At 55.8% G+C, this 24,944-nt stretch overlaps 1 protein-coding gene across 3 annotated transcripts in view; it reads right to left on the reverse strand.

Moving 5' to 3' along the window:
- The window catches only part of CELA3B (chymotrypsin like elastase 3B), a 37,451-nt gene that overhangs the window by 4,646 nt on the left and 7,861 nt on the right, over positions 1-24,944 (reverse strand). Inside the window, exons 4-8 of one of the 3 annotated variants that reach the window (XM_005281702.3) lie at positions 23,025-23,159; positions 22,142-22,278; positions 21,252-21,397; positions 20,117-20,269; positions 18,192-18,275 (exon numbers count right to left, since the gene is read on the reverse strand). In XM_005281702.3, coding sequence (XP_005281759.2) covers positions 18,255-18,275; positions 20,117-20,269; positions 21,252-21,397; positions 22,142-22,278; positions 23,025-23,159 — 592 coding nt within the window. In that variant the 3' untranslated portion in view covers positions 18,192-18,254. Of the gene's footprint in view, positions 1-18,191; positions 20,270-21,251; positions 21,398-22,141; positions 22,279-23,024; positions 23,160-24,944 lie in introns of those variants that run through there. The other 2 variants (XM_065574855.1, XM_042856244.2) reach the window with 2 other exon arrangements.

A 24,944-nucleotide genomic window follows, 5' to 3' on the forward strand; every position in this document is an offset into this window, starting at 1 on the left:
ACAGAGCTGGAACTAGAACCCAAATCACTGACTCAGGCCAGAGCTTTAACTACAAGGCTGCCCTGCCACCCTTCTCTTGCACTTGCCGGAGTTATGACTTGTTAGCCTCAAGGCCCCATGCTAATACTGTGGCGGTTCTCAACAACTGCGTATGCCTCTGTGCTCCGGGTCCTGCAGGTCTCTTCCTAGGGCAGAGACAGCCTGACCTCCCAGAGGTCTAGCACCTTGTGCCATCGCTTCCACCTGGGCAGGTGGGGATCAAACGCTATCACTTTGAGTTGTCAATGAAATATTCCACTCCGTCTCAAAAATCAAAGAGTGATTGGAACTAAAAGCCAGGGTTAAAGCAGGAAGATGAAAGGCTGGGCAGAGGGGTTAATAAACCTGTGTGGCAAGTCATCTCCCGCTGCCAAAGCCCTCAGTAGCAAGCTGCAGGCACTGCCTGTGTCACTGTGACTGAGTCAGACAATCAAAGGCCTTGCTGCAGATCTGAACCTGGATGAACATGACAGCCCCCGCTGGGAAGCAGCTGGGCGGGCACTGGACAGATTCTGGGGTGTTCTGGGCAGAGCGCCCACTGCTGACTCCTCAGAATACGTCTCCGAGGCAGGGATGTTTGAGTGCTGCTCCTGGCATGTGCCCCTCCTCTGCTCTTCACCCACCCCGACAAGCCCTGGGGGGTCCCACAGCTGCAGACTGGGAAGAGGACTCAGCGTGAGGGAACTCAGCGACATCGTTTGACAAGGCGGGTCTCTCCTGCCACATACAAAGGCGAAAAGCAGAGAAGCACCCAATCGCTGGGAGTACCAATGGCCTCCTAGAGGGGCCAGATTCCCAGCCCCAGGATACAGACAAATCCCACTGGAGTCAGTGAGGAGCCAGCCACTAATGGGGTGGGGGAGTCAGATCCCTCTCCCTGATTCCTCTCCCGTTTGCTCTCCTCCCTCGTTGCACAGTGCTGGAGTCTAGGCTGCAAGCCACATGTCACATGCTGAAACAAGAGTGAGGGGATTTGATAGCAGCCTTCAACTACCAAGGGGGGTTCCAAATAGGATGGAGCTAGGCTGTTCTCAGGGGTGGCAGAGGACAAAACAAGGAGCAATGGTCTCAAGTTGCAATGGGGGAGGTTTAGGTTGGATATTAGGAAAATCTTTTTCACTAGGAGGGTGGTGAAGCACTAGAATGCGTTACCTAGGGAGGTGGTGGAATCTCCATCCTTAGAGGTTTTTAAGGCCCGGCTTGACAAAGCCCTGGCTGGGATGATTTAGTTGGTGTTGGTCCTGCTTTGAGCAGGGGGTTGGACTAGATGACCTCCTGAGGTCTCTTCCAACCCTAATATTCTATGATTCTATGATCTGTGCGCCCTGCCTGGGGTGCACGGAGCCTTCTCCACACATGTCCCCCACCCATCGGCCCTCTCTCGCTCCCCTCACTGGCCTGGCAATCCCAATGGATGAGGAGGGGGGGAACTGCTGCGGCCGCTGCAATGGTGGCGTAGCGTGCTGCCCAGGAGCGTGTGCACTGAGTCACTGGGCCTGTTGTGGAGCTCCTGCTGGAGCCTGGCCCACCGTGGGCTGTGCTTTAAAAGCCACACTCTGGCTCTAAGCATGTAGCAGCAGGATGGACTGAGGCAATCCAGGACCCTAGGCACAACCACATGGTAGAGTTGCCAGGTGTCCAGTTTTTGACTGGAACACCCGATCGAAAAGGACCCTGGCAGCTCCAGTCAGCACCGCTGACTGGGCCATTAAAAATCCGGTCAGTGGCGCAGCGCGGCTAAGGCAGGCTCCCTGCCTGCCCTGGCTCCGCACAGCTCCCAGAAACGGACGGCATGTCCCTGCAGCCCTTAGGCGCAGGTGCGATCAGGGAGGTTCCACGCGCTGCCCCCACCCCGAAGGTTGGCTCTGCATCTTCCATTGGCCAGGAACTGTGACCAATGGGAGCTGCGGGGGCAGTACCTGTCGGTGCAGGCAGCGCACACCATGCAGAGCCACCTAGCTGCCCCTGCGCCTAGGACCTGGACATGGTGGCCGCTTCTGGGAGCCACGCGGAGCCAGGGCAGGCAGGAAGCCTGCCTTAGCCCTGCTGCGCTGCCAACTGCGAACCGCCTGAGGTAAGCGCTGCCCAGCTGGAGCTCGCACCCTAACCCCTCTGCCCCAGGTCGAAACCCTTTCCCAGACCCTGCACTCCCACCAGCACCCCAACTCCCTGCCCCAGGTCAGAACTCCCCCTCACCCAAACCACTGCCCCAGGTCAGAACCCCCTCCTGTACCCTAATTCCATCCCAGAGCCCGCACCCCTCACCCTCTCCCACACCCCAACCCCCTGCCCCAGCCCTGAGCCCCCTCTTGGAGCCCACACCCTGCACCCCCTCCCACACCCCAACCCCCTACCCCAGTCCTGAGCACCCTCCTGCACCCAAACTCCCTCCTGGAGCCTGCACCCCCCCATACCCCAAACCTGTCATCCCTGGCCCCACCCCAGAGCCCACACCCCCAGCTGGAGCTAGGGTGACCAGACGTCCCGATTTTATCGGGACTGTCCCGATATTTGCTTCTTTGTCCCACGTCCCGACCAATGTTTGGTCAGGACATTGGACAAAAAAGAAATTTTGCCCTCCGCTCTGGCACTCGCGCCCCCCCCCCCGCCCCGGCTCCGCCCCCTCCTTCCCCCATTGTCTCCCTCCCCAAATCCCCGCCCTGGCCCCGCCTCTTCCCCAACCACGCAGCATTCCTCCTCCCTCCCAGGCTTGCAGCATGGCGGCGCAAGCCTGGAGGGAGGGGGTGGCGGCGGCGGTGCCTGGATCCTGGAGCTGGTGAGTCAGCTCCAGCACCCGGGCACCGGGCGGGCAAAGGGGGTCTGGCAAGGGAGGGAGATGGGGGGCTCAGCTGTGAGGGCTTCTGCCCGGTCGGGGGCAGCGCGGAGCGGGCAGGGGCTGGGTGGGTGGTGCGGGGGCGTGGGCCGAATCCCCGCTGCTGCCGGGGAGCCCCGCGCCTCTCCCTCCCGCTCGCGGCTGCGGCTCCTTCCCGGCGGGAGGGAGACTAGGTGTGGGGGACGCGCGCCGCATGTGCCCGGGGCAGCGGGAGGCGCGTCCCACCGGGAAGGAGCCGCAGCCGCGAGCGGGAGGGAGAGGCGCGGGGCTCCCTGGCAGCAGCGGGGATTCAGCCCCTGCCGCCCACCCGGCTCCTGCCCGCTCCACGCTGCCCCCGCCCGGACCCACCGCGCCCCGCATATGCCCATGGCGGGCCAGGGGGCGGGAGGCTCCGCGGGGAGGGCAGTGCACAGGGCCTGCTAATGCCCCAGGCCCCTTTAAAACTCTTTAAAACTTTTTTTTTTTTGCTCCGCCCCCCCCTTTTTTTTTTGCTCCGCCCCCGTCCCGATATTTTATACTACTAATCTGGTCACCCTAGCTGGAGCCCTCACCTCCTCCTGCATCTCACCCCCCTGCCCCAGCCCAGTGAAAGTGAGGGAGGGTGAGGGAGAGTGAGTGACGGAGGGAGGGGGGATGGAGTGAGTGGGCCTCAGAGATGGGGTGGGAGAGGGGATGGGGCAAGGGTGTGTGGTTTTGTGCAATTAGAAAGTTGGCAACCCTACCATATGGGGGTTCCAAAGCCCCACCCCCGACATGCCGCTCCCCTTGGGGTGTCAGGGGCCATCCCCAAAAGAGACCTCGGCCAGGCAGGTTGGAGGCTCCCTCCTGGGTCCTTCCTGACCTGCAGCCAGTCTCTGAACAGGCCAGCAGCAGGGGGACCCTGGTCTGTTGCTCCTCTTGGGGCAGGCTGGGGGCCCCCTTCTCCCTGGCCTGCTGCCCCCTATTTTCAGGCAGGCTGGGGCCTCCCCAGGGGGCAGGAAGCCTCAGCCATCCCACTGGAGCATAGAGCCCTGTATGGTGCCCCTGCTCCCAGCCCCGTGTAGGGGGGAGGCAGCATAGAGCCCTCTGCTGGGCAGGGTTGGCCTGGCGACTGGCCGTCCCCGTACACGGGGACCGGGGTCCCCTGCCCAGAACTGAGGGTCTCCCAACTCTGATGGAGGGAGGGAGTCAGCAGCCTCAGCCCTCATGTCACATTGTCAGCATAGGAGCCCCTGTGCTCAGGCCTCTCGAACAGACTCTGGATTTAGTGTGTGGGGGCTGTGGCCTTCAGGGCTGGCATGTCTCATCTAATACACCGCTGAGGGCTGCTGAGCCGGCTCCGTCATTTTCCTGGGCAGCGTGGGCTGATGTGCTGGAGTTGGGGGACTGGTGTAGACCTGCCTGTCCCACCCCACCACCTTCATCCCATCCACTATTGCTGGCTGCTAATCTGTGTGTGCCTGCAGGCCATGACAGGCCGAGCCTGCAGGCCAGACATCCCTGGGGCGCTCAGCCCGTCTGCAGGGCGCTGGGCTGCCCCACAGAGACACCCGTTGGGCAGTTGCTGCTGAAGTCATTTTGAGGTTGTTCTTTGGGTGCCATCTGCTGGCGAACAGGTCAATTTGTCTCATTATGTCTAAGCTGGGTGCCACGGTTTCCCACTGTGCTTGGGACAGGGAATAACTGTTGGATGTCTGCTGGCAAATGCCTTTTTCAGGGTGACCCTGTGAGCTGCTGGAGGAGATGTTCTCCCTTGGGTACAACGGCAGACTGTGGCTTCACCAGCCAGGCCTTCACAGCAACTTCATTAGAAATATAGATAGGTGTTTGCAGGGGCAGCGAGTTGTATGGCCTGTGGTGCCCGGGCTCTCTGAATATTTAGGGCCCAGGGGCCTGGCTCCACCAATGTGAGCACCGACGCCCTGACCCCCTCCTGCAACCCAACCCCCTGCACCATCCCAGAGCCCGCACCCAAATTCCCTCCCAGAGCCCGACCCCTCCCCCATCCCACACCCAAACTCCCTCCCAGAGCCTGAGGCGGTGGGAGAGGGGGGACTTGGACCCGTTCTGGTCATCTCCAAAAATTATCCAAACCTGCCGCCTCTGGGTGTTTGCAGTGACCAGGTGAACTGCATGGTGAATTGCCTGACGGCTGGGTGCAACAGTTGCAGATCTCTCGAGATGTCTAGACAGGCTTATGTGCAGGGCTGGGGAGGAGCTGGTGATCATGGTACATGTAGGTGCCAATGACATAAGAAAAAGTAGGAGAGAGATCCTGGAGGCCAAATTTAGTCTGCTAGGTAAGAGATTGAAATCCAGAACCTTCATGGGAGCATTCTCTGAAATGCTTCCAGTTCCACATACAGGGCCAATTAGACAGGCAGAACTGCAGGGTCCCAATGCCTGGATGAGATGATGGTGTAGGTAGAAGGGGGTTAGATTTATTAGGAACTGGGGAACATTTTGGCAAAGGAGGAGCCTGTACAGGAAGGATGGGCTCCACCTAAACCAACATGGAACCAGGTTGCTGGCATGTAAAATTAAAAAGGTCATAGGGGAGTTCTTAAGCTAAATGTGAGGGAGAAACAGAGGAGCACATGGTTCAGACAGAGACATCCCTTAGGGGAGTATCTATTAATCTATTAATGGAGATTCTCTGTATCCTAGTAAGGAGGAGACGATTAAAATACAGGTAGGATCTGATGAGAAACAGTCAAATGAAAAAGAGTCCCATTCAATTACATCATGTAATGGCAGACAGCTGAAATGTGACAAATTGTATAAGTGCTTATGTACAAATGCTAGAAATCTAAATACTAAGATCGGTGAACTTGAATGCCTGGTATTAAATGAGGATATTGATATAATAGGCATCAGAGAAACTTGGTGGAATGAGGATAATCAATGGGACATGGTAATACCAGGGTACAAAATATATTGGAAGGACAGAACAGGTTGTGCTGGTGGGGGAGTGGCACTAAAGCAGAAAGTCAAATACGGGTATAGTAAAAATCTTAAATGAACCAAAAAGTACCATAGAATCTCTATGGATAGTAATTCCATGCTTGAATAATAAGAATATAGCAGTAGGGATATACTACCGATCACCTGACCAGGATGGTGATAGTGACTGTGAAATGCTCAGGGAGATTAGAAAGGCTATAAAAATAGAAAACTTAATAATGGGGGATTTCAACTAGCCCCATATTGACTGGGTACATGTCACCTCAGGACGGGATGCAGAGATAAAGTTTCTTGACACCATAAATTACTGCTTCTTGAAGCACCTAATTCTGGAACCCACCAGAGAAGAGGCAATTTTTGATTTAGTCCTGAGTGGAGCACAGGATCTGGTCCAAGAGGTGAATACAGCTGAACCGCTTGGTAACAGCGACCATAATGTAATTAAATGTAACATCCCTGTGGGGGAGACACACCAAAGAAGCCCACCAAAGTAGCCTTTAACTTCAGAAAGGGGAAAATGAGGAGGTTAGTTAAACAGAAATTAAATGGTACAGTCCCAAAAGTGAAATGCCTGAAAGCTGCATGGAAACTTTTTAAAGACACCTTAATAGAGGCTCAATTTAAATGTTTACCCCAAATTAAAAAACATAGTAAGAGAACCAAAAAAGTGCCACCTTGGCTAAACAACAGAGTAAAAGAAGCAGTTACAGGCAAAAAGGCATCCTTTAAAAATTGGAAGTTACATCCTACTGAGGAAAATAGAAAGGAGCATTAAATCTGGCAAGTCAAGTGTAAAAGTATAATTAGGCAGGCCAAAAAAGAATTTGAAGAGCAACTAGCTAAAGACTCAAAAACTAATAAAAAAATGTTTAAGTACTTCAGAAGCAGGAAGCCTGCTAAGAACATAAGAACATAAGAACGGCCACACCGGGTCAGACCAAAGGTCCATCTAGCCCAGTATGCTCTCTACCGACAGTGGCCAATGCCTGGTGCCCCAGAGGGAGTGAACCTAACAGGCAATGATCAAGTGATCTCTCTCCTGCCATCCATCTCCACCCTCTGACAGACAGAGGCTAGGGACACCATTCCTTACCCATCCTGGCTAATAGCCATTAATGGACTTAACCACCATGAATTTATCCAGTTCTCTTTTAAACTCTGTTATAGTCCTAGCCTTCACTACCTCCTCAGGTAAGGAGTTCCACAAGTTGACTGTGCGCTGCGTGAAGAAGAACTTCCTTTTATTTGTTTTAAACCTGCTGCCTATTAATTTCATTTGATGACCCCTAGTTCTTGTATTATGGGAATAAGCAATGTGTGGGGCCACTGGATTATCAAGATGCTAAAGGAGTGCTCAAGGATGATAAGACCATTGCAGAGAAACTAAATGAATTCTTTGCATCGGTCTTCATGGCTGAGGAATGAGGATGTAAGGGAGATTCCCAAACCTGAGCCATTCTTTTTAGGTGACAAATCTGAGGAACTGTCCCAGATTGAGGTGTCATTAAAGGAGGTTTTGGAACAAACTGATAAATTAAACAGCAATAAGTCACTAGGCCCAGATGGGATTCACCCAAGAGTTCTGAAGGAACTCAAATGTGAAATTGCAGAACTACTAACTGTGGTATGTAACCTATCATTTAAATCAGCTTCTGTACCAGATGACTAATGTGACACCAATTTTTTAAAAAGGCTCCAGAGGCGATCCCAGCAATTACAGGCCTGTAAGCCTAACTTCAGTACCAGGAAAACTGGTTGAAACTACAGTAAAGAACAGAATTATAAATGAACAAGATTTGTTGGGGAAGAGTCAACATGGTTTTTGTAAAGGGAAATCATGCCTCACCAATCTACTAGAATTCTTTGAGGGTGTCAACAAGCATGTGGACAAGGGGGATCCAGTGGATATAGTGTACTTAGACTTTCAGAAAGCCTTTGACAAGGTCCCTCACCAAAGGCTCTTAAGCAAAGTAAGCAGTCATGGGATAAGAGGGAAAGTCCTCAGTAACTGGTTAAAAGATAGGAAACAAAGGGTAGGAATAAATGGTCTGTTTTCAGAATGGAGAGAGTTAAATAGTGGTGTCCCCCAGTGCTGTTCAATATATTCATCAGTGATCTGGAAAAAGGGGTAAACAGTGAGGTGGAAAAATTTGCAGATGATACAAAATTACTCAAGATAGTTAAATCCAAAGCAGACTGTGAAGACTTACAAAGGGATCTCACAAAACTGGGTGATTGGGCAACAAAATGTCACATGACATTCAATGTTGATAAATGCAAAGTAATGCACATTGGAAAACATAATCCCAACTTTACATATAAAATGATGGGGTCTAAATTAGCTGTTACCACTCAAGAAAAAGATCTTGGAGTCATTGTTCTCTGAAAACATCTGCTCAATGGACCGCGGCAGTCAAAAAAACCAATAGAATGTTATAAACCATTAGGAAAGGCATAGATAATAAGACAGAAAATATCATATTGCCTCTATAGAGATCCATGGTGTGAATACTGCGTGCAGATGTGGTTGCCCCATCTCATAAAAGATATATCAGAATTGCAAAAGGTACAGAAAAGGGCAACAAAAATGATTAGGGGTATGGAACAGCTTCCATATAGGAGAGATTAAAAAAGACTAAGACTTCATCTTGGAAAAGAGACGACTAATGGGGTATGGTAGGTCTATTAAATATTGACTGGTGTGGAGAAAGTGACTAGGGAAATGTTATTAACTCCTTCCCATAACACAAGAGCTAGGGGGTCACCCAATGAAATTAATGGGCAGCAGGTTTAAAACAAAGAGAAGGAAATATTTCTTCACACAACACACAGTCATCCTGTGGAACTCGTTGCCAGGGGATGTTGTGAAGGCCAACACTATAATGGGGTTCAAACAGAACTAGATAAGTTCATGGAGGATTGGTCCATCAATGGCTATTCACCAAGATGGACAGGGACGCAACCCCGTGCTCTGGGTGTCACTGTCCCTAGCCTCTGCCAGAAGCTGGTACTGGACGACAGGGGATGGATCACTCAGTGCCCTGTTCTGTTCATTCCCTCTAAGGCACCTGGCACTGGCCACTGTCGGAAGACAGGACACTGGGTAGATGGACCATTGGTCTGACCCCGTGTGGCCATTCCTATGTAACCCATGGGCCATAGCTGACACAGGACAGAGCATTAACAGCCCTTTCCCCACGATGACTGTGAGCCTGAGCTGGCCAGAGAAAAATCCCATTGGGGAACCTGTCTGGTGGGCAAAGGGGCTTCCCCGCCAGTGAGAACCCCAGCAGAAATGCAAATCTATTTTAGCTCCTTCTATGGCTCCAGCACCATATTCTTTATCTCACGCCCATGCTGGAGCACCCAGCCCTGCTGTCAGGGCCGTCCCTAGGGGATTGCAAGGCCTGGGACAAGTCAGTCTCTCTGCTAGTCTCCTCGCTGTCTGCCCGGCAGCCCCCCCACCCCCCGTCCACCCGCCCACCTGCCTCCTCACCCTGCTTGTCCACCCACCTCCTCACCTGAACATCGGGACAAATGGCGTCCCGATCATACATCGGTCAGAATGTGGGACAAAGGGCTAAATATCGGGACAGTCCCAATTTTATCAAAGCGCGGGGCCCCCCAAAGCACGGAGCCCAGGGCGGTCACCCCGATTCGCCCTACCCAAGGGACGGCTCTGCCCGCTGTGCTAGGCACTTGTGGCCTGTAACACCAGAGCATTCATGGATTTACCCCCATGCTGCGAGGCAGTATGATTGCATATGAGCTGGGGATTAATATGTCCATTGCACAGAGCACATCCCGAGTTCACATGATTCACCAAAGGAATCAGTGACAGGCGAGAGTGGAAACTGACCCCAGCTTTCCTGTGTCCTAGGCAGGGCCTGAGCCACAAAACCATCCCGCCACTGGCCACACTGGAAAGTGCTCTGGTGCCCACAGGCTGGAATCTTATCTCAGCAGCCTCTAAGCCCGGACTAATTTCCTTCACTACCTCCAGAGATCCTATCCACACAGACCTTGTGGGAACGTCACAAGCACAGACTTCCCCGAGAGGGGTCACATCCTCCACTGCGCTCTGGCTACAGCCAACCAATGTACCCAAAGTCCCATGTTGTGAGTAAGGGTGGTAAGATTTTGCCTGGGCATTCCATGCTCTGGGGCATTGGGCTGGGGGTGGGTGTGGAGCTATGAAACTGCCTTCGTCATCTCAGCTCTGCATCTTTCAGCATCTAAAAACATGCCCCATTTGCAGAGTTCCGAAGCCATTGGGTTCTCCAAGTAGCTGCTTAGAATCATAGAATATCAGGGTTGGAAGGGACCTCAAGAGGTCATCTAGTCCAACCCCCTGCTCAAAGCAGGACCAATCCCCAACTAAATCATCCCAGCCAGGGCTTTGTCAAGCCTGACCTTAAAAACCTCTAAGGAAGGAGATTCCACCACCTCCCTAGGGAACCCATTCCAGTGCTTCACCACCCTCCTAGTGAAAAAGTTTTTCCTAATATCCAACCTAAACCTCCCCCACTGCAACTTGAGACCATTGCTCCTTGTTCTGTCATCTGGTACCACTGAGAACAGTCTAGATCCATCCTCTTTGGAACCCCCTTTCAGGTAGTTGAAAGCAGCTATCAAATCCCGCCTCATTCGTCTCATGTGCAGACTAAACAATCCCAGTTCCCTCAGCCTCTCCTCATAAGTCATGTACTCCAGCCCCCTAATCATTTTTGTTGCCCTCCGCTGGACTCTTTCCAATTTTTCCACATTCTTCTTGTAGTGTGGGACCTAAAACTGGACACAGTACTCCAGATGAGGCCTCACCAATGTCGAATAGAGGGGAATGATCACTTCCCTCGATCTGCTGGCAATGCCCTACTTATACAGCCCCAAATGCAGTTAGCCTGTTTGGCAACAAGGGCACACCATTGACTCATATCCAGCTTCTTGTCCACTGTGACCCCTAGGTCCTTTTCTACAGAACTGCTGCCTAGCCACTCGGTCCCTGGTCTGTAGCAGTGCATGGGATTCTTCCATCCTAAGTGCAGGACTCTGCACTTGTCCTTGTTGAACCTCATCAGATTTATTTTGACCCAATCCTCTAATTTGTCTAGGTCCCTCTGTATCCTATCCCTACCCTCCAATGTATCTACCACTCCTCCCAGTTTAGTGTCATCTGCAAACTTGCTGAGGGTGCAATCCACGCCATCCCCCAGATCATTAATGAAGATATTGAACAAAACTGGCCCCAGGACCGATCCTTGGGGCACTCCGCTTGATACCGGCTGCCAACTAGACATGGAGCCATTGATCACTACCCGTTGAGCCCGACGATCTAGCCAGCTTTCTATCCACCTTATAGTCCATTCATCCAGCCCATACTTCTTTAACTTTCCAGCAAGAATACTGTGGGAGACCGTATCAAAAGCTTTGCTAAAGTCAAGAAATAACACATCCAGTGCTTTCCCCTCATCCACAGAGCCAGTTATCTCATCATAGAAGGCAATTAGGTTAGTTAGGCACGACTTCCCCTTGGTGAATCCATGCTGACTGTTCCTGATCACTTTCCTCTCCTCTAAGTGTTTCAAAATTGATTCCTTGAGGACCTGCTCCATGATTTTTCCAGGTACTGAGGTGAGGCTGACTGGCCTGTAGTTCCCCGGATCCTCCTCCTTCTCTTTTTTAAAGATGGGTACTACATTAGCCTTTTCCCAGTCATCCGGGACCTCCCCCAATCGCCATGAGTTTTCAAAAATAATGGCCAATGGCTCTGCAATCACATCCGCCAACTCCTTTAGCACCCTCGGATGCAGTGCATCCAGCCCCATGGACTTGTGCTCATCCATCTTTTCTAAATAGTCCTGAATCACTTCTTTCTCCACAGAGGGCTGGTCACCTCCTCCCCATGCTGTGCTGCCCAGTGCAGTAGTCTGGGAGCTGACATTGTTCATGAAGACAGAGGCCAAAAAAGCATTGAGTACATTAGCTTTTTCCACATCCTCTGTGTGACGCAGCCGGGAGTGGGGAGTATTGACCTGGGAAGGTTGCAGGGGAGTTTTACTGGGACTGTCTGCATTGGGGATGGGAGACTTTCCTTGAGGGAAGATACCTGAGCATGTAACATAAGAGCCCAGGAGGGGGGTTGGGGCCAGGTGACACCTTCTGCCTGGGAAACTGGACAAAGGCTGGAGGAGGAACCAGGGGGAGGGGGTGTGAGACGGCAACAAGGCCTGTTGCAATAACGGGGTCCTCCTGGGGACTGCGGCGAGCAGAATCAAGGGCGGAGGAGTCTGCGGCTCGACCCTGGGAGAGAGGTGGTGACCTGGAGAAGGGCTGGCACACTAGTGGTTCCTCCTGGAAACCGTGGGGAGCTGAGAGCACCCAGGCCTGCAAGCGGCCAGTGGGAAGATGTATAAGAAGCGCCTTAAGAGCAACTTAGTCGAGCTGTGCAGGCAGGGGGGGGTGCGCATTGGGAAGCTCACCAAAGAACAGCTGATTGCCCAGCTGGAGGAGGAGGATCACTCAGATGAACCGATCCCTGTCTCTGAGGGGAGCATGCCAGCAGATACAAAGCAGGCACCAGTGTCTGTCCCAGCTGCCACTGAGGGCATCCCGAGACCCCTCCTACCTATGCCTAGGGGAGGGGCTGGGAGGAGCCCAGCGAATACCAAGGGCACTGTGACCCCTGCAGCCAGCAGGGGATCCTCCCGGCTGAGCTCCCCACCCCTGGAGCTGAGGTGTCTGGAATGGGAGCGGGATCGAAAAGCAGCGTCAGCATGAGCGGGAGGAGCGAGAAGAATGGGAAAAACAGCGGCAGCATGAGCTGGAGCTGGCGAGGCTGAGGGACAGCGAGCCCCCGGCTGCGGTGAGTGAGGGGGGACCCAGGACTGCACGGAGCTTTGACAAGTGCCTCCTGGCCCAGCGTAAGGAGGGGGAGGACATAGATGACTTCCTGAATGCCTTTGAGACGGCCTGCGAGCTGCACAGGGTTGACCCAGCAGATAGGCTCTGGTTTCTCACCCCCTTACTGGACCCCAAAGCCGTGGTGATGTACAGCCGAATGGAAGGGGCGGAGGCAGGGGACTATGAACTGTTCAAAAAGGCCCTGTTACATGAGTTTGGGCTAACTCCCAAGATGTACTGGGAAAGATTCTGGAGTCAGTGTAAAACCCGTGAGGTCACATATCTACAACCGACCATCTGAATGCAGGGATATGCCCACAAATGGGCAGATGGGGCCCGGACGAAGGAGGACCTGCTTGACTTAATTGTACTGGAACAACTGTATGATCAGTGCCCATCCGACCTGAGGCTGTGGTTGGAGGACAAAAAGACAGAGAACCCGCGACACACAGGGCGGCTGGCCAATGAGTTTGTGAAGAGCCAGTCAAGGGGTGGCAGGGAGGAGTCCCAAAGGAACAGGCCCACCACGATGCAGAGAGAGAGTCACCCTGGGACCTCCCAAAGGGGGAACATTGAGAACCCCTCCCAAGGGGAGCATCCGGCATCAGGACCAACCGACCCGCTTGAGGGGACCAACGGGACATGGGCTGCTATTACTGTGGCCAGAGAGGCCACACACTGACCCAGTGCCCCAAGCTCAAGGACAAACTGAGCAGACCAAATCCACTCAGGGTTAACTGGGTAGGCACCCATCCGGACGAGGGGCAGGCTTCCCAGGCAAGGGGGGCTGGCAGCTTACCAAGGAGGGAGGAGTGCCCCAGGCCAGCTCCTCTGGAGGGCTGGATGCTCTGGACTCAAGGTTCTCCGTTTATAGGGTGGGCACGGGGCTATCCCTGCGGAGCGAGTGTCTTGTTCCTCTGGAGGTGGATGGGAGGAAGGTCATTGGATACTGGGATACGGGCGCGGAGGTGACGCTGGCCTGGCCCGAAGTGGTGGCTCCAGATCATGTGATGCCCAACACCTACCTGACCCTGACGGGGGTGGGCGGGACCCCATTCAAGGCGTCTGTGGCGAGGGTGCATCTGAAATGGGGGGCCAAGGAGGGCCCCAAGGACATGGGGGTGCACCACCATTTGCCCACTGAGATGTTGATGGGGCGGGGGACCTAGAGGACTGGCCAAGCAACCCCCAGAACGCCCTGGTTGTGACCCGTAGCCAGAGCTGGAGAGGGGCACTGCACCCTAACCTCAGGAAGGGTACCTTACCAGAGGCGCAGAACCCTATCCTGGTGGGGAGGGAGTGCCCAGGGACAAGGCTCAGGGAGGCTGCGGCTTCATCCCAGCCGGCGAGAGGGAGTAGGTCCCCATCCCTTCCCCAGCCGCTGAGTTCCAGGCCGAGTTGCAGAAAGATCCCTCCTTGCGGAAGCTAAGGGACCTGGTGGACCTCAGCGTGGTACAGAACATGGGGAGAGGTTGCCAGGATAGGAGAGGTGCCTGTGGGAGAAGGGGTTCCTGTACCGAGAATGGGCTCCCCCAGGGGAAATGGAGTCATGGGGGATCCGGAGGCAGCTGGTGGTCCCCCAGAAGTATCGCCGCAAGCTATTGTACCTGGCCCACAACATCCCTCTCGCAGGGCACCAGGGAATCCAGCGCACCAGGCAGAGGCTGCTACCAAACTTTTACTGGTCTGGGGTCTTTACCACTGTCCAACAGTATTGCCGATCCTGCGACCTCATCAGAGGGTGAGGAAGGCCTGGGACAAGGGGAAAGCGGCTTTGAGACCTTTGCCCATCATAGAGGAGCCTTTCCAGAAGGTGGCTATGGACATAGTGGGGCCTCTCAGCAAGATGACCCGGTCGGGGAAGAAATACATCCTGGTGGTGGTAGATTTTGCCACCTGCTACCCAGAGGCAGTGCCCTTATTGTCCATCGAAGCAGACACTGTGGCAGATGCGCTGCTGACCATTTTCAGCTGAGTGGGGTTCCCCAAAGAAGTCTTGACAGACCAAGGATCCAACTTTCTGTTGGCCCTGCTCCAGTGCTTGTGGGATAAATGTGGGGTCCGGCACAGCTGGGCCTCAGCATACCACCCCCAATCCAACGGGCTGGTGGAGAGGTTCAACGGAACGCTAAAGATGATGCTGAAAACCTTTATGAACCAGCACCCGCAGGATTGGAACAAGTACTTACCTCACCTGCTGTTCGCGTACAGGGAGGTACCCCAGGAGTCTACCGGGTTTTCGCCTTTCAAACTGTTATATGGAAGGAGAGTAAGGGGGCCCCTGGACCTGATGAGAGACGAATGGGAGGGGAAGGCCACTCCCGATGGAGAATCAGTGGTGGAGTATATCTTAACCTTCCAAGAAAGACTTGCTGAGCTCATGGGCCCGGCCAAAGAGAATTTGGCCAGAGCCCAGAGGAAGCAAAAAGTCTGGTATGACCACACTGCGCAGGCCCGCGCCTACGCCACCGGGGATCAGGTGATGGTTCTCACCCCCATGAGAAAAAACAAAAAGGGAAGGCCCTTTTAAGATGGTCAAGCAATTACATGAGGTAAACTATGTGGCTAACCGGGCACACCACCGCTGGGTGTACCATGTGAATATCATGAAGCCATATTACGACAGGGGGAATGTGGTGTTGTCCTTTTGTGGACATTGGGAGGAGCAGGGAGATGACCCTTTAGTAGATCTATTCCCTGAGACAGGAGCTGGCTCCTCCCAGGAAACAAGCTGAGATCAGAGCGGTGCTGCAGCTGTACCGACAGCTGTTTTCCACCCAGCCTGGACTCACTAATCTGACTGTCCACCTGGTGCAAACATGATCGCACCCGCCGATAAGATGCTCCCCCTTCTAAGTCACAGGGAAAACTGCTCAGGACCTAGAAAGAGAGGTCAATGACATGCTGGCTTTGGGGGTGATCCAGCCATCTTCCAGCCCTTGGGCCTTGCCGGTGGTGCTGGTCCCCAAAAAGGATGGGTCGATCTGGTTCTGTGTGGACTATCGGAAGCTCAATGCCATCACCGTGTCTGATGCCTACTCCATGCCCAGGCCTGACGAGCTCCTAGACAAGCCGGGAGGAGCTCACTACCTTACCACCATGGATCTTACAAAGGGCTACTGGCAAGTGCCACTGGATGCAGATGCCAGGCTGAAATTGGCCTTTATCACCCCTCTGGGGCTCTATGAGTTCCTGATCCTGCCTTTCGGCCTCAAAGGGGCGCCGGCCACCTTCCAGCGCCTGGTGGATCAGCTACTGAGGGGGATGGAGAGTTTTGCCGTGGCGTATATTGATGACATCTGTGTCTTTAGCCAGACCTGGGAGGACCATGTGTCCCAGGTTAGACAAGTGCTGGACCGACTCCAGGAGGCTGGGCTGACCATAAAAGCTGAGAAATGCAAGGTGGGGATGGCTGAAGTATCTTACCTCCCCAAACTAAAAAGCAGGTCCAAGCCTTTATTGGGATGGCAAGGTACTATCGAAGACTTGTGCCCCACTTTAGCGCTATAGCTGCCCCCATCACTGAACTATGCAAGAAGGGGAAGCCAGACAAGGTGGTCTGGACCGAGCAGTGCCAGAAGGTTCTCTGGGTGCTGAAGGAGGCTCTGGTCAGTGGCCCAGTTCTGGCAAACCCAGACTTTGAAAAGCCCTTTATGCTGTTCACCGACGCCTCAGACACGGGACTAGGGGCGGTGTTAATGCAGGATGATGAAAAGGGGGAGAGACACCCGATCGTGTACTTGAGCAAGAAGTTGCTACCCTGGGAGCAAAACTACGTGGCCATTGAGAAGGAATGCCTGGCCATGGTGTGGGCCCTCAAGAAACTAGAGCCATATCTCTTTGGGCGACACTTCACCGTGCACACCGACCACTCTCCCCTGACCTGGCTGCACCAGATGAAAGGAGCCAACGCCAAGCTCCTGAGGTGGAGCCTGCTCCTGCAGGATTATGACATGGACGTGGTCCATGTGAAGGGAAGTGCCAACATGATAGCGGACGCGTTGTCCTGGAGAGGGGGACATGAACTTCCCCAGGTCACTGGGCAGAGTGACCCTGCTCAGTTCAGTCTTGAAGGGGGGAGAGATGTGATGCAGCAGGGAGTGGGGAGTGTTTACCTGGGAAGGTTGCAGGGGAGTTTTACTGGGACTGTCTGCATTGGGGATGGGAGACTTTCCTTGAGGGAAGATACCTGAGCATGTAACATAAGAGCCCAGGAGGGGGGTTGGGGCCAGGTGACACCTTCTGCCCGGGAAACTGGACAAAGGCTGGAGGAGGAACCGGGGGGGGGGAGGGGGTGTGAGACGGCTGGAGGGGGTGGGTTTCAGTTGGGAGCTGGCTGGGGAAACGGAGGAAGCCCCAGGTCTGGGGTCTAAGTTCCCTGCCTCCCAGAAGGACTTGACTGGGGGGTCCTGGTTGTACCTACGAGCTCTGTTTGGGACTGTGTTCCTGCCGTCCAATAAACCTTCCATTTTACTGGCTGGCTGAGAGTCACGGTGAATCACAGGAAGTGGGAGTGAAGGGCCCTGACTCCCCCACACTCCGTGACAACCTGTCACTAGGTTGCCTCCCCCATTCATCAAGGGGCCCACACTTTCCCTGACCTTCTTCTTGTTGCTAATATAGCTGTAGAAACCCTTCTTGTTACTCTTAACATCTCTTGCTAGCTGCAACTCCAAGTGTGATTTGGCCTTCCTGATTACACCCCTGCATGCCTGAGCAATATGTTTATACTCCTCCCTGGTCATTTGTCCAATCTTCCACTTCTTGTAAGCTTCTTTTTTGTGTTTAAGATCAGCAAGGATTTCACTGTTAAGCCAAGCTGGTCGCCTGCCATATTTACTATTCTTTCCCATTACCGAGGAGATGCACACACTGTGCTTTCCCCTAGAGACTGTGAGGCCAATAATATGAGACCAGGCAAAATGACACTGACAAAATAAAATCAGGTTCAAAGTTCTGAGTAAGAGACTGGGGCTCTTCTGCAGCAGCTCAGCTGCCCCTCTTGCGTTCCACCCCCCCACAAGTGTCTGGCCTCGCACTCTAGACTGCGCTTTTGATAGTGGGATACGTAGTCGTGTAGGGCCTGCTTTGCGCTTGTCTCCCATAGGAGGCTAGCTTTTAATAAGAGCTCAGCATCCACCAGGCTCCCATCCTGCTGAGTTCTTTGGAAAATTCTGACCTGGGTGTCACTTCCGTAAGTCACAGCGGTGGTTGTGTTCTACACCTGCCCAGCCTGGGTGTCAGTGACAATGCAGAGCAGAATCAGACCCACTAGGTATATGGGAAAGGCTTCGAAGAACAGTTTCAAAACTACAGGAAGGCCAGAGCAGAGCATGAAATCCCAGAAAAATTCCTCGTTTTACACAACCTTCCCTCCACCATGCTGCCCAACTGCAAAGAGCCCTAGATTATCGGCACTGCACTAACCCCAACAAAGGGAACCCCCTATCCCCCAAGAAATACACCCACGACGGGATTTCTACAATTGTTTTATTATCTGCCCAGGAAAGTTTCTCTGAGATGTGGCTCTTTCAGCTTATCATGCGTTATTAGCGATGGTCTGAAAGAAAAGCAAACCAAAGTATATCACGGCAGGATACAATAAACTACAGCAGAAATCATATTCTCGGGGCTTGAAGCCCTGTGCATGTGTAACGTGATGCCCCTGAGTGGCTCGAACCTGGGACCTCAGGATCATAACTAACCCAGCAACCTCTAGTGCCTGAGCTAAAAAAGCCGCTTCCCTTAGCCAAGGCTGGAGCAGGATCATCAGCCTCCGCCTCTAGGCCAGCAGCTCCCAGACTTTTTACTAAGACAACCCGACAACTGCATTTTGTCACCATTGCCCCTGTGCAGCTCCCCCACCCCTGCTCAGTCCTCCAGCCCCTGTTCTCCCCTCCCTTCCCCTTCTGAGCCCTTCAGCCTCCTGCTCCCCTTTCTCTCCCCAGCCCTCGCTCTCCCAGTCCTGCAGACCCCGGCGAGCCACTGCGGCCAGGCCACAAATCACTACCCAGCTGCTGACTGTCCATTCGCTGGCTCCAGCCGCTTCCTCCATGCTGTGGCTGCTGCCCTGGCCCTGCTCTCACATCCCCTGCGCAGCAGGCACATGGAGGAAGTGGCCAGAGCCAGCAAGCGGAGAGTCCGCAGCCTCTCCCCATCTGGAAGGTGCCTCAGATGTGCTTCGTCCACGCTGCTGCCGCCGCCCAGGGGAAATGAGAGCGCGGGAGGCCCAGACCCTTCCTACGACCCACTGGCCAGGACCCGCTGTTTGGGGTGGGGGTGTCCAGTGCCACAGCACATGGGCATGGCTCACACTCCCCGCCACGCGCCAGAGGTTACCCAGGTCCAGGCCCTTGCCTGACACAGTCTGCCCTTCTCGCTGCATTCCAACAAGGAAGGGGAAATGGTTGCCCCCCAAACCATCTGCTAGGAAAACTGAGGCCCCAAAGGCCCAGGCCTGCTCTCAGTGACGCTGGTTTGACACTTGTCGAGTTCATCTGAGCCGGTTTGTGCCCTGAGTTACACGGGTGTAAATCCAGACAGTCACGCCACTCGCTGCAGCAGAGGCACTGGTGTAACTGAAAGTGGAGCCTGGCCCTGACTCCAGAGGAACTCCGCCACTGGGAGCAGTGAGGTCCAAATCCGGCCCAAAGGGACAACCAGAGCACAGGGCAGCAGAGCTGGGATTACAGTGCAACAACTCCAGTTTGCAGGTGCATGCTTCAGCCACTAGGCCATGCTTCCCCCCCCCCCACACACCTCCCTCTGCCTGCCTCCAGCCCCGGCTCACTGCAGGACAGAGCTCACAGCCACAGCCAAGCCAGATGTTCTGTCTCAAACCATCCCTGGAGCCGGGTGGTGCTGCAGGCCACCAAGCATCCTGCTTGCGGCTCTGGGTCATCACACGTGTGTCAGTGGAGAAGCACATCCGAGCTAGTTTGCCTCCAGTATCTGCTGTGCTGAGACCAGCTCTTCCAGGCTCCAGATCTTACAGAAACCCCTTTGCAGGCCAGACTCAGCTGTTCCTTATTTTGTGCTGCAGTGACATGGGCTGCGTCTGAGTTTCCAGCTGCCGGAAGAGGTGAGGCACAAGGGGGACCAAAGGTGACGTCACATGCTCCGAGGGGCCCCGCGTGCTCAGTGCTGTGTGCGGGACAGCTGGCTGTGATCTCTGGATGGGGCCCGTGGCACTGATCTCGGCTCAGAGCCTCAGGAGGACACCACTCAAATTCTGTTCATGGAGAGAGCCCCCAAACATTATCCGTCTGGGGGCCCCTGTCCTGTCCATTTACTCTGGGTGACCTCCCAGGACCCCCTGCCTGGCCATGAGATTTCTCCCTGGCCCTCCCCAGCAGCAGACTCCCTCCCACTGCTCGCACAGTAACATGGCTGGGGTCTCACCTCTGCAATCCAGTCATCGAAGGCGGAGACGCGGGTGAAGACGGTGGGTTTCTTTAAGGCGTTGCAGCCAAGGGAAGAGACAAAGCTGGCGATGCCATGCACCTGCCATCTCCCATCAGAGGCCTTGCAGTTAAGGGGGCCACCAGAGTCACCCTGAAAGGTAGACAGCCCCCGTGCGTGAGGGCGAGTCAGATCCCTGATCCCTCACTCGCTGCCTGCTGGGCTAGAGTGTGGAGGCTACAGCTGTGCACCAGGCTCTGGGGGCGAAGTCCAGTGCGTCACTGGGGCCATCTCCAAGGCTGTCACCACAAGGAGGCCTAACCAGTGCCTTGAACTCTCTCACCCAGAACTGGCTGTGAAATGGTCAGGCTGAGAGGAGGAAAACATTCCAGTGCAGCTGAGTCTGACCTCTCCGCCCTTCTCTGCACTGCTGCAGAGTCATGGGATTAGGCGAACAAAGACAAGGCTTTTGCATCAGCCGTGCAGGAATGTCGGAGCAGGAGCGTTACCTGCGCCTGGGCCGGTGAATAGGGAGCTCTTGACTCAGATGCTCCTATTCACCCAAAGCAAATTTCCAGCCTGACATTTGTACCATTTACAAGTCACATAGCATTGGTGTTACAGCCTCACTGCTCTGGCTTCTCCTCCCTGACTGGCTGACATGTAACTAACCAGCAGACCAGACGCTGTCAGTTTTACAGTCAATCTGTGCTGTGCTGGCAGTGCCGGCTGCCGGTTGTGTGTCCGGGTGTGAGAGCTACAGGCCAAACTGCAGGCACCAGCCGATTACCGGGAGAAATGGTGAATTACTCGCAATCACACTCACCGTTCAGAATTTCCCAACCCAGCAGCTGATGAGCAGAGAAACTGCTCAGCTCTTCTCATGGGCTTTCCTGGGAGCAGGCTGCACAGCTACGTGGAGACAGGTTTCTGCCTCCTGCAACCTTCCTGTGCATCACAAGGGGGGTGCAGTGAGTGCTGCCTACAACAGCGACAAAGCATGTGACCCGCGGGTAACAGCTGAGTCACCACTGTACGTTTGACTAGTGGGTGCCTGCATCAGATGCGGTAATTTGGCCAGACAGATCACAGCCAGCGCTGCACCAGTATTTTCCGCCACTCTCTTTCTACTCACGTTGCAGCCTGATCTGATGTCCCCGCCAGCGCAGACCATGCTGTCTCTGATAGCGATGCTGCCCCACCAGTCAGGCTGGGTGCAGTGTGCATAGTCCACCACCGGGAGCAGAGCCTGCTGCAGCTTCTCAGGGAGGGACCCGCCAGCTGCAAACGGAAGATGCACCCTTACTTAGTGACACCAAGCCCAGGTACTGGGTTCAAGTGCCACCTCTCCTGTCTCATTTGGTGCTCGATCCCATGCAGCACTGAGCACCCTTGGGAGCTGTTGATTACCTTCAGCTCCAATGGAAGTCAGTGGGTGCTGGGAGCACTCAGCACCTTGCAGGAGAAGGCCCTAGGTGATGTTTGGCTCCTGCTGCTCCTGACAATCCCACAGAACCAGAGAGAGCCTGGGCTGGTTGGAGGAGCTGGTGATGAGCTAGGGAACCTGTCACCCCTTCCTCCCCAGCTCGACGCCCCCACCCCCCACGGGTACCAGTCAGCGCTCACTGCTGTCCAATGGCTGCTTGCTGGAGGGGGGGGGGCCCATCCAGCTCGTAGGGGAAAGGTGACCATGTCCCAGAATAACTAGTTCCGGTGACACAAACTGGCAGCTTCGCTGGTGCCCTGGAGGAGGCCCCTCTAGGCCAGGATCGAGGCACATTGGCAAGGGGCAATGCATGTGGAAGAAACCCTGAGCTGCCCATGCTGCACTTCACTTGTGGAGAGTGGTCTCTGGGGCTGGATCTCTGCCGCCTCTCAGTGCTAGCAGAAAAGGAAACCAGCCAGAGGGACAATGAACTAATTGCATCCCTCCAAGCTGTGTCCCCAGACGATGCACCCCAGCGTGGCTGCCCTTGCGCTTTCCCACGAGAGAGCTCCCCAGGGCAGAGCCGCCTGGGCACGTACTGTAGAGGCGCCCCCAGCCAGTGATGTAGCAGGGATAGTCGTTGGGCAGGACCTCGCCTGCGGGCGGGAGACAGCCCAGCTGCACTGTGTCACTCAGCTCGGCCCTCCGGGACAGCTTGAGCAGGGCGATGTCATTGCTGCAAGAGAAGGCGTCAGAGCTCACTGGAAGGGCGGGCGGCTCGGGGGTCTGGCCATGGAGCCATCCTCCAGCAGGCCGAGCGAGAAGCCAAGGATGTCATTGGCTCGGGGCTCAGTCCAGGTCTCCGGGGGATAGGTGTCCACAGCATGACAGACCTCCCTTGTGGGCAGCCTGACCAGAGAGGCCTGGAGACTGCGCTCGAGGTGTCCCCCCAGAGGAGGGAGGGGGCAGCAGGAGGGGACCATGTGGGGGCTGCTCTCCTGCTCCACGGATTGAAGACATCACTGCCCAGGGCTAAAAACCCATCCCTTGCACCACAGGGGGACAATATGTCCCTGGCACAGAGAGCCCAGGGTAGCCCGCAGCCCCGCTCACCAGTCCCTTCCCAAAGGAAGGGCAGTGTGTGCTGATCAGGATGTAGACCCCAGCCCTGTCAGGTCACAGGCCTGCCCCAGGGCCTGCCCTGCTCTGAGCGGAGCCCGTGGCCTGGGAGCCAGCATGGCAGATAAAGCCGCACTATTCCCCTGCTGGCTTTTGCAGTGGCCTGAAGGGTGCTGCCCAGGGCACCGGCGACAGGCGCAGGGTCCTTACATGGGAAGAGCTCTGTGTGTGTCTTTCCCTCCCCAGCTGTTCTTATAACGGACTGTTCCCCGTCTGCCGCTGCCCTCCCTGGGAGCCCTGCCGCCCCCAGGCGGCGCAGAGGGGCGGGCAGTCGTAGCCTGGCACACGCCTGCATTGCCTTACCCGCAGGCCACGCAGATGGAGTTCCAGCGAGGATGGACGAAGAGGTCCTCAGGATTCACCGGGATGCGCTGCTCAGAGCCCTCTGCTACGCTCCTGTCGTACTCCCCCAGCACCACCTCGTAGGTGCGGGATTTACTGGAAGGAAACCCCCAAGAGCCTGTGAGGGGACAGCCCGGGCATCGCAGCGGGGGCAGCGTGTGGGGGGACAGTCTGCAGTGCCCCCTCAGGACTCAGAGGGGTTTGAGACCCACACACCATGCAGGAGACATGACCCTACTCCCTGCGTTGGCCTCTAGCCCTGATCAGCAGCAGCAGCACACACGCCCCAGCTGGCCCGGCCCGGCCCTGGGCACTTGGGGACACACAGCACAGGGGCACTGTCGTGGCCGGACTGGCCCCTCTAAGGAGAGTCAGGTAGGGTTACCATCCAACCGGGTTTCCCCAGACATGTCCGGCTTTTTCAGCTTTAAATGGCCATCCGGGGGGGGGGGGGGGATTTCCCCCTTCCCCTCATGCAGAGTGGACGGCTGGGCCTGATTGAAAGCCGCTCGCAGCCACTGGGGCCTCTAGAAGCCAGAGACCCTCCCCCGCTCCCTCCTCCCCCGCAGAGCAGCACCAGTGTTTGGCTGCACGTGGAGCCCACAGCTCTCCCTTGGCTTGGGGGGGCAGGCAAGGGACAGGGATCGGGGGGGTTAGATTGGTCGGGGGCTCTGGGGGGGCTGTCAGGAGAAGGGGGTGTAGAGAGCGGTTGGGGCAGGCAAGGGACAGGGATCGGGGGGGTTAGATTGGTCGGGGGTTCTGGGGGGGGCTGTCAGGAGAAGGGGGTGTAGAGAGCGGTTGGGGCAGGCGAGGGACAGGGAACGGGGGGTTAGATTGGTCGGGGGTTCTGGGGGGGGCTGTCAGGAGAAGGGGGTGTAGAGAGCGGTTGGGGCAGGCAAGGGACAGGGAACGGGGGGGGTTAGATTGGTCGGGGGCTCTGGGGGGGCTGTCAGGAGAAGGGGGTGTAGAGAGCGGTTGGGGCAGGCAAGGGACAGGGAACGGGGGGGTTAGATTGGTCGGGGGTTCGGGGGGGTGGCTGTCAGGAGAAGGGGATGTAGAGAGCGGTTGGGGCAGGCAAGGGACAGGGAACAGGGGGGGTTAGATTGGTCGGGGGCTCTGGGGGGGCTGTCAGGAGAAGGGGGTGTAGAGAGCGGTTGGGGCAGGCGAGGGACAGGGATCGGGGGGTTAGATTGGTCGGGGGCTCTGGGGGGGCTGTCAGGAGAAGGGGGTGTAGAGAGCGGTTGGGGCAGGCAAGGGACAGGGATCGGGGGGGTTAGATTGGTCGGGGGTTCTGGGGGGGGCTGTCAGGAGAAGGGGGTGTAGAGAGCGGTTGGGGCAGGCGAGGGACAGGGAACGGGGGGTTAGATTGGTCGGGGGTTCTGGGGGGGGCTGTCAGGAGAAGGGGGTGTAGAGAGCGGTTGGGGCAGGCAAGGGACAGGGAACGGGGGGGGTTAGATTGGTCGGGGGCTCTGGGGGGGCTGTCAGGAGAAGGGGGTGTAGAGAGCGGTTGGGGCAGGCAAGGGACAGGGAACGGGGGGGTTAGATTGGTCGGGGGTTCGGGGGGGTGGCTGTCAGGAGAAGGGGATGTAGAGAGCGGTTGGGGCAGGCAAGGGACAGGGAACAGGGGGGGTTAGATTGGTCGGGGGCTCTGGGGGGGCTGTCAGGAGAAGGGGGTGTAGAGAGCGGTTGGGGCAGGCGAGGGACAGGGATCGGGGGGTTAGATTGGTCGGGGGCTCTGGGGGGGCTGTCAGGAGAAGGGGGTGTAGAGAGCGGTTGGGGCAGGCAAGGGACAGGGATCGGGGGGGTTAGATTGGTCGGGGGTTCTGGGGGGGGCTGTCAGGAGAAGGGGGTGTAGAGAGCGGTTGGGGCAGGCGAGGGACA

Source organism: Chrysemys picta, chromosome 21, assembly GCF_011386835.1.
Source record: "Chrysemys picta bellii isolate R12L10 chromosome 21, ASM1138683v2, whole genome shotgun sequence".
Taxonomy (NCBI): Eukaryota; Metazoa; Chordata; order Testudines; family Emydidae; genus Chrysemys; species Chrysemys picta.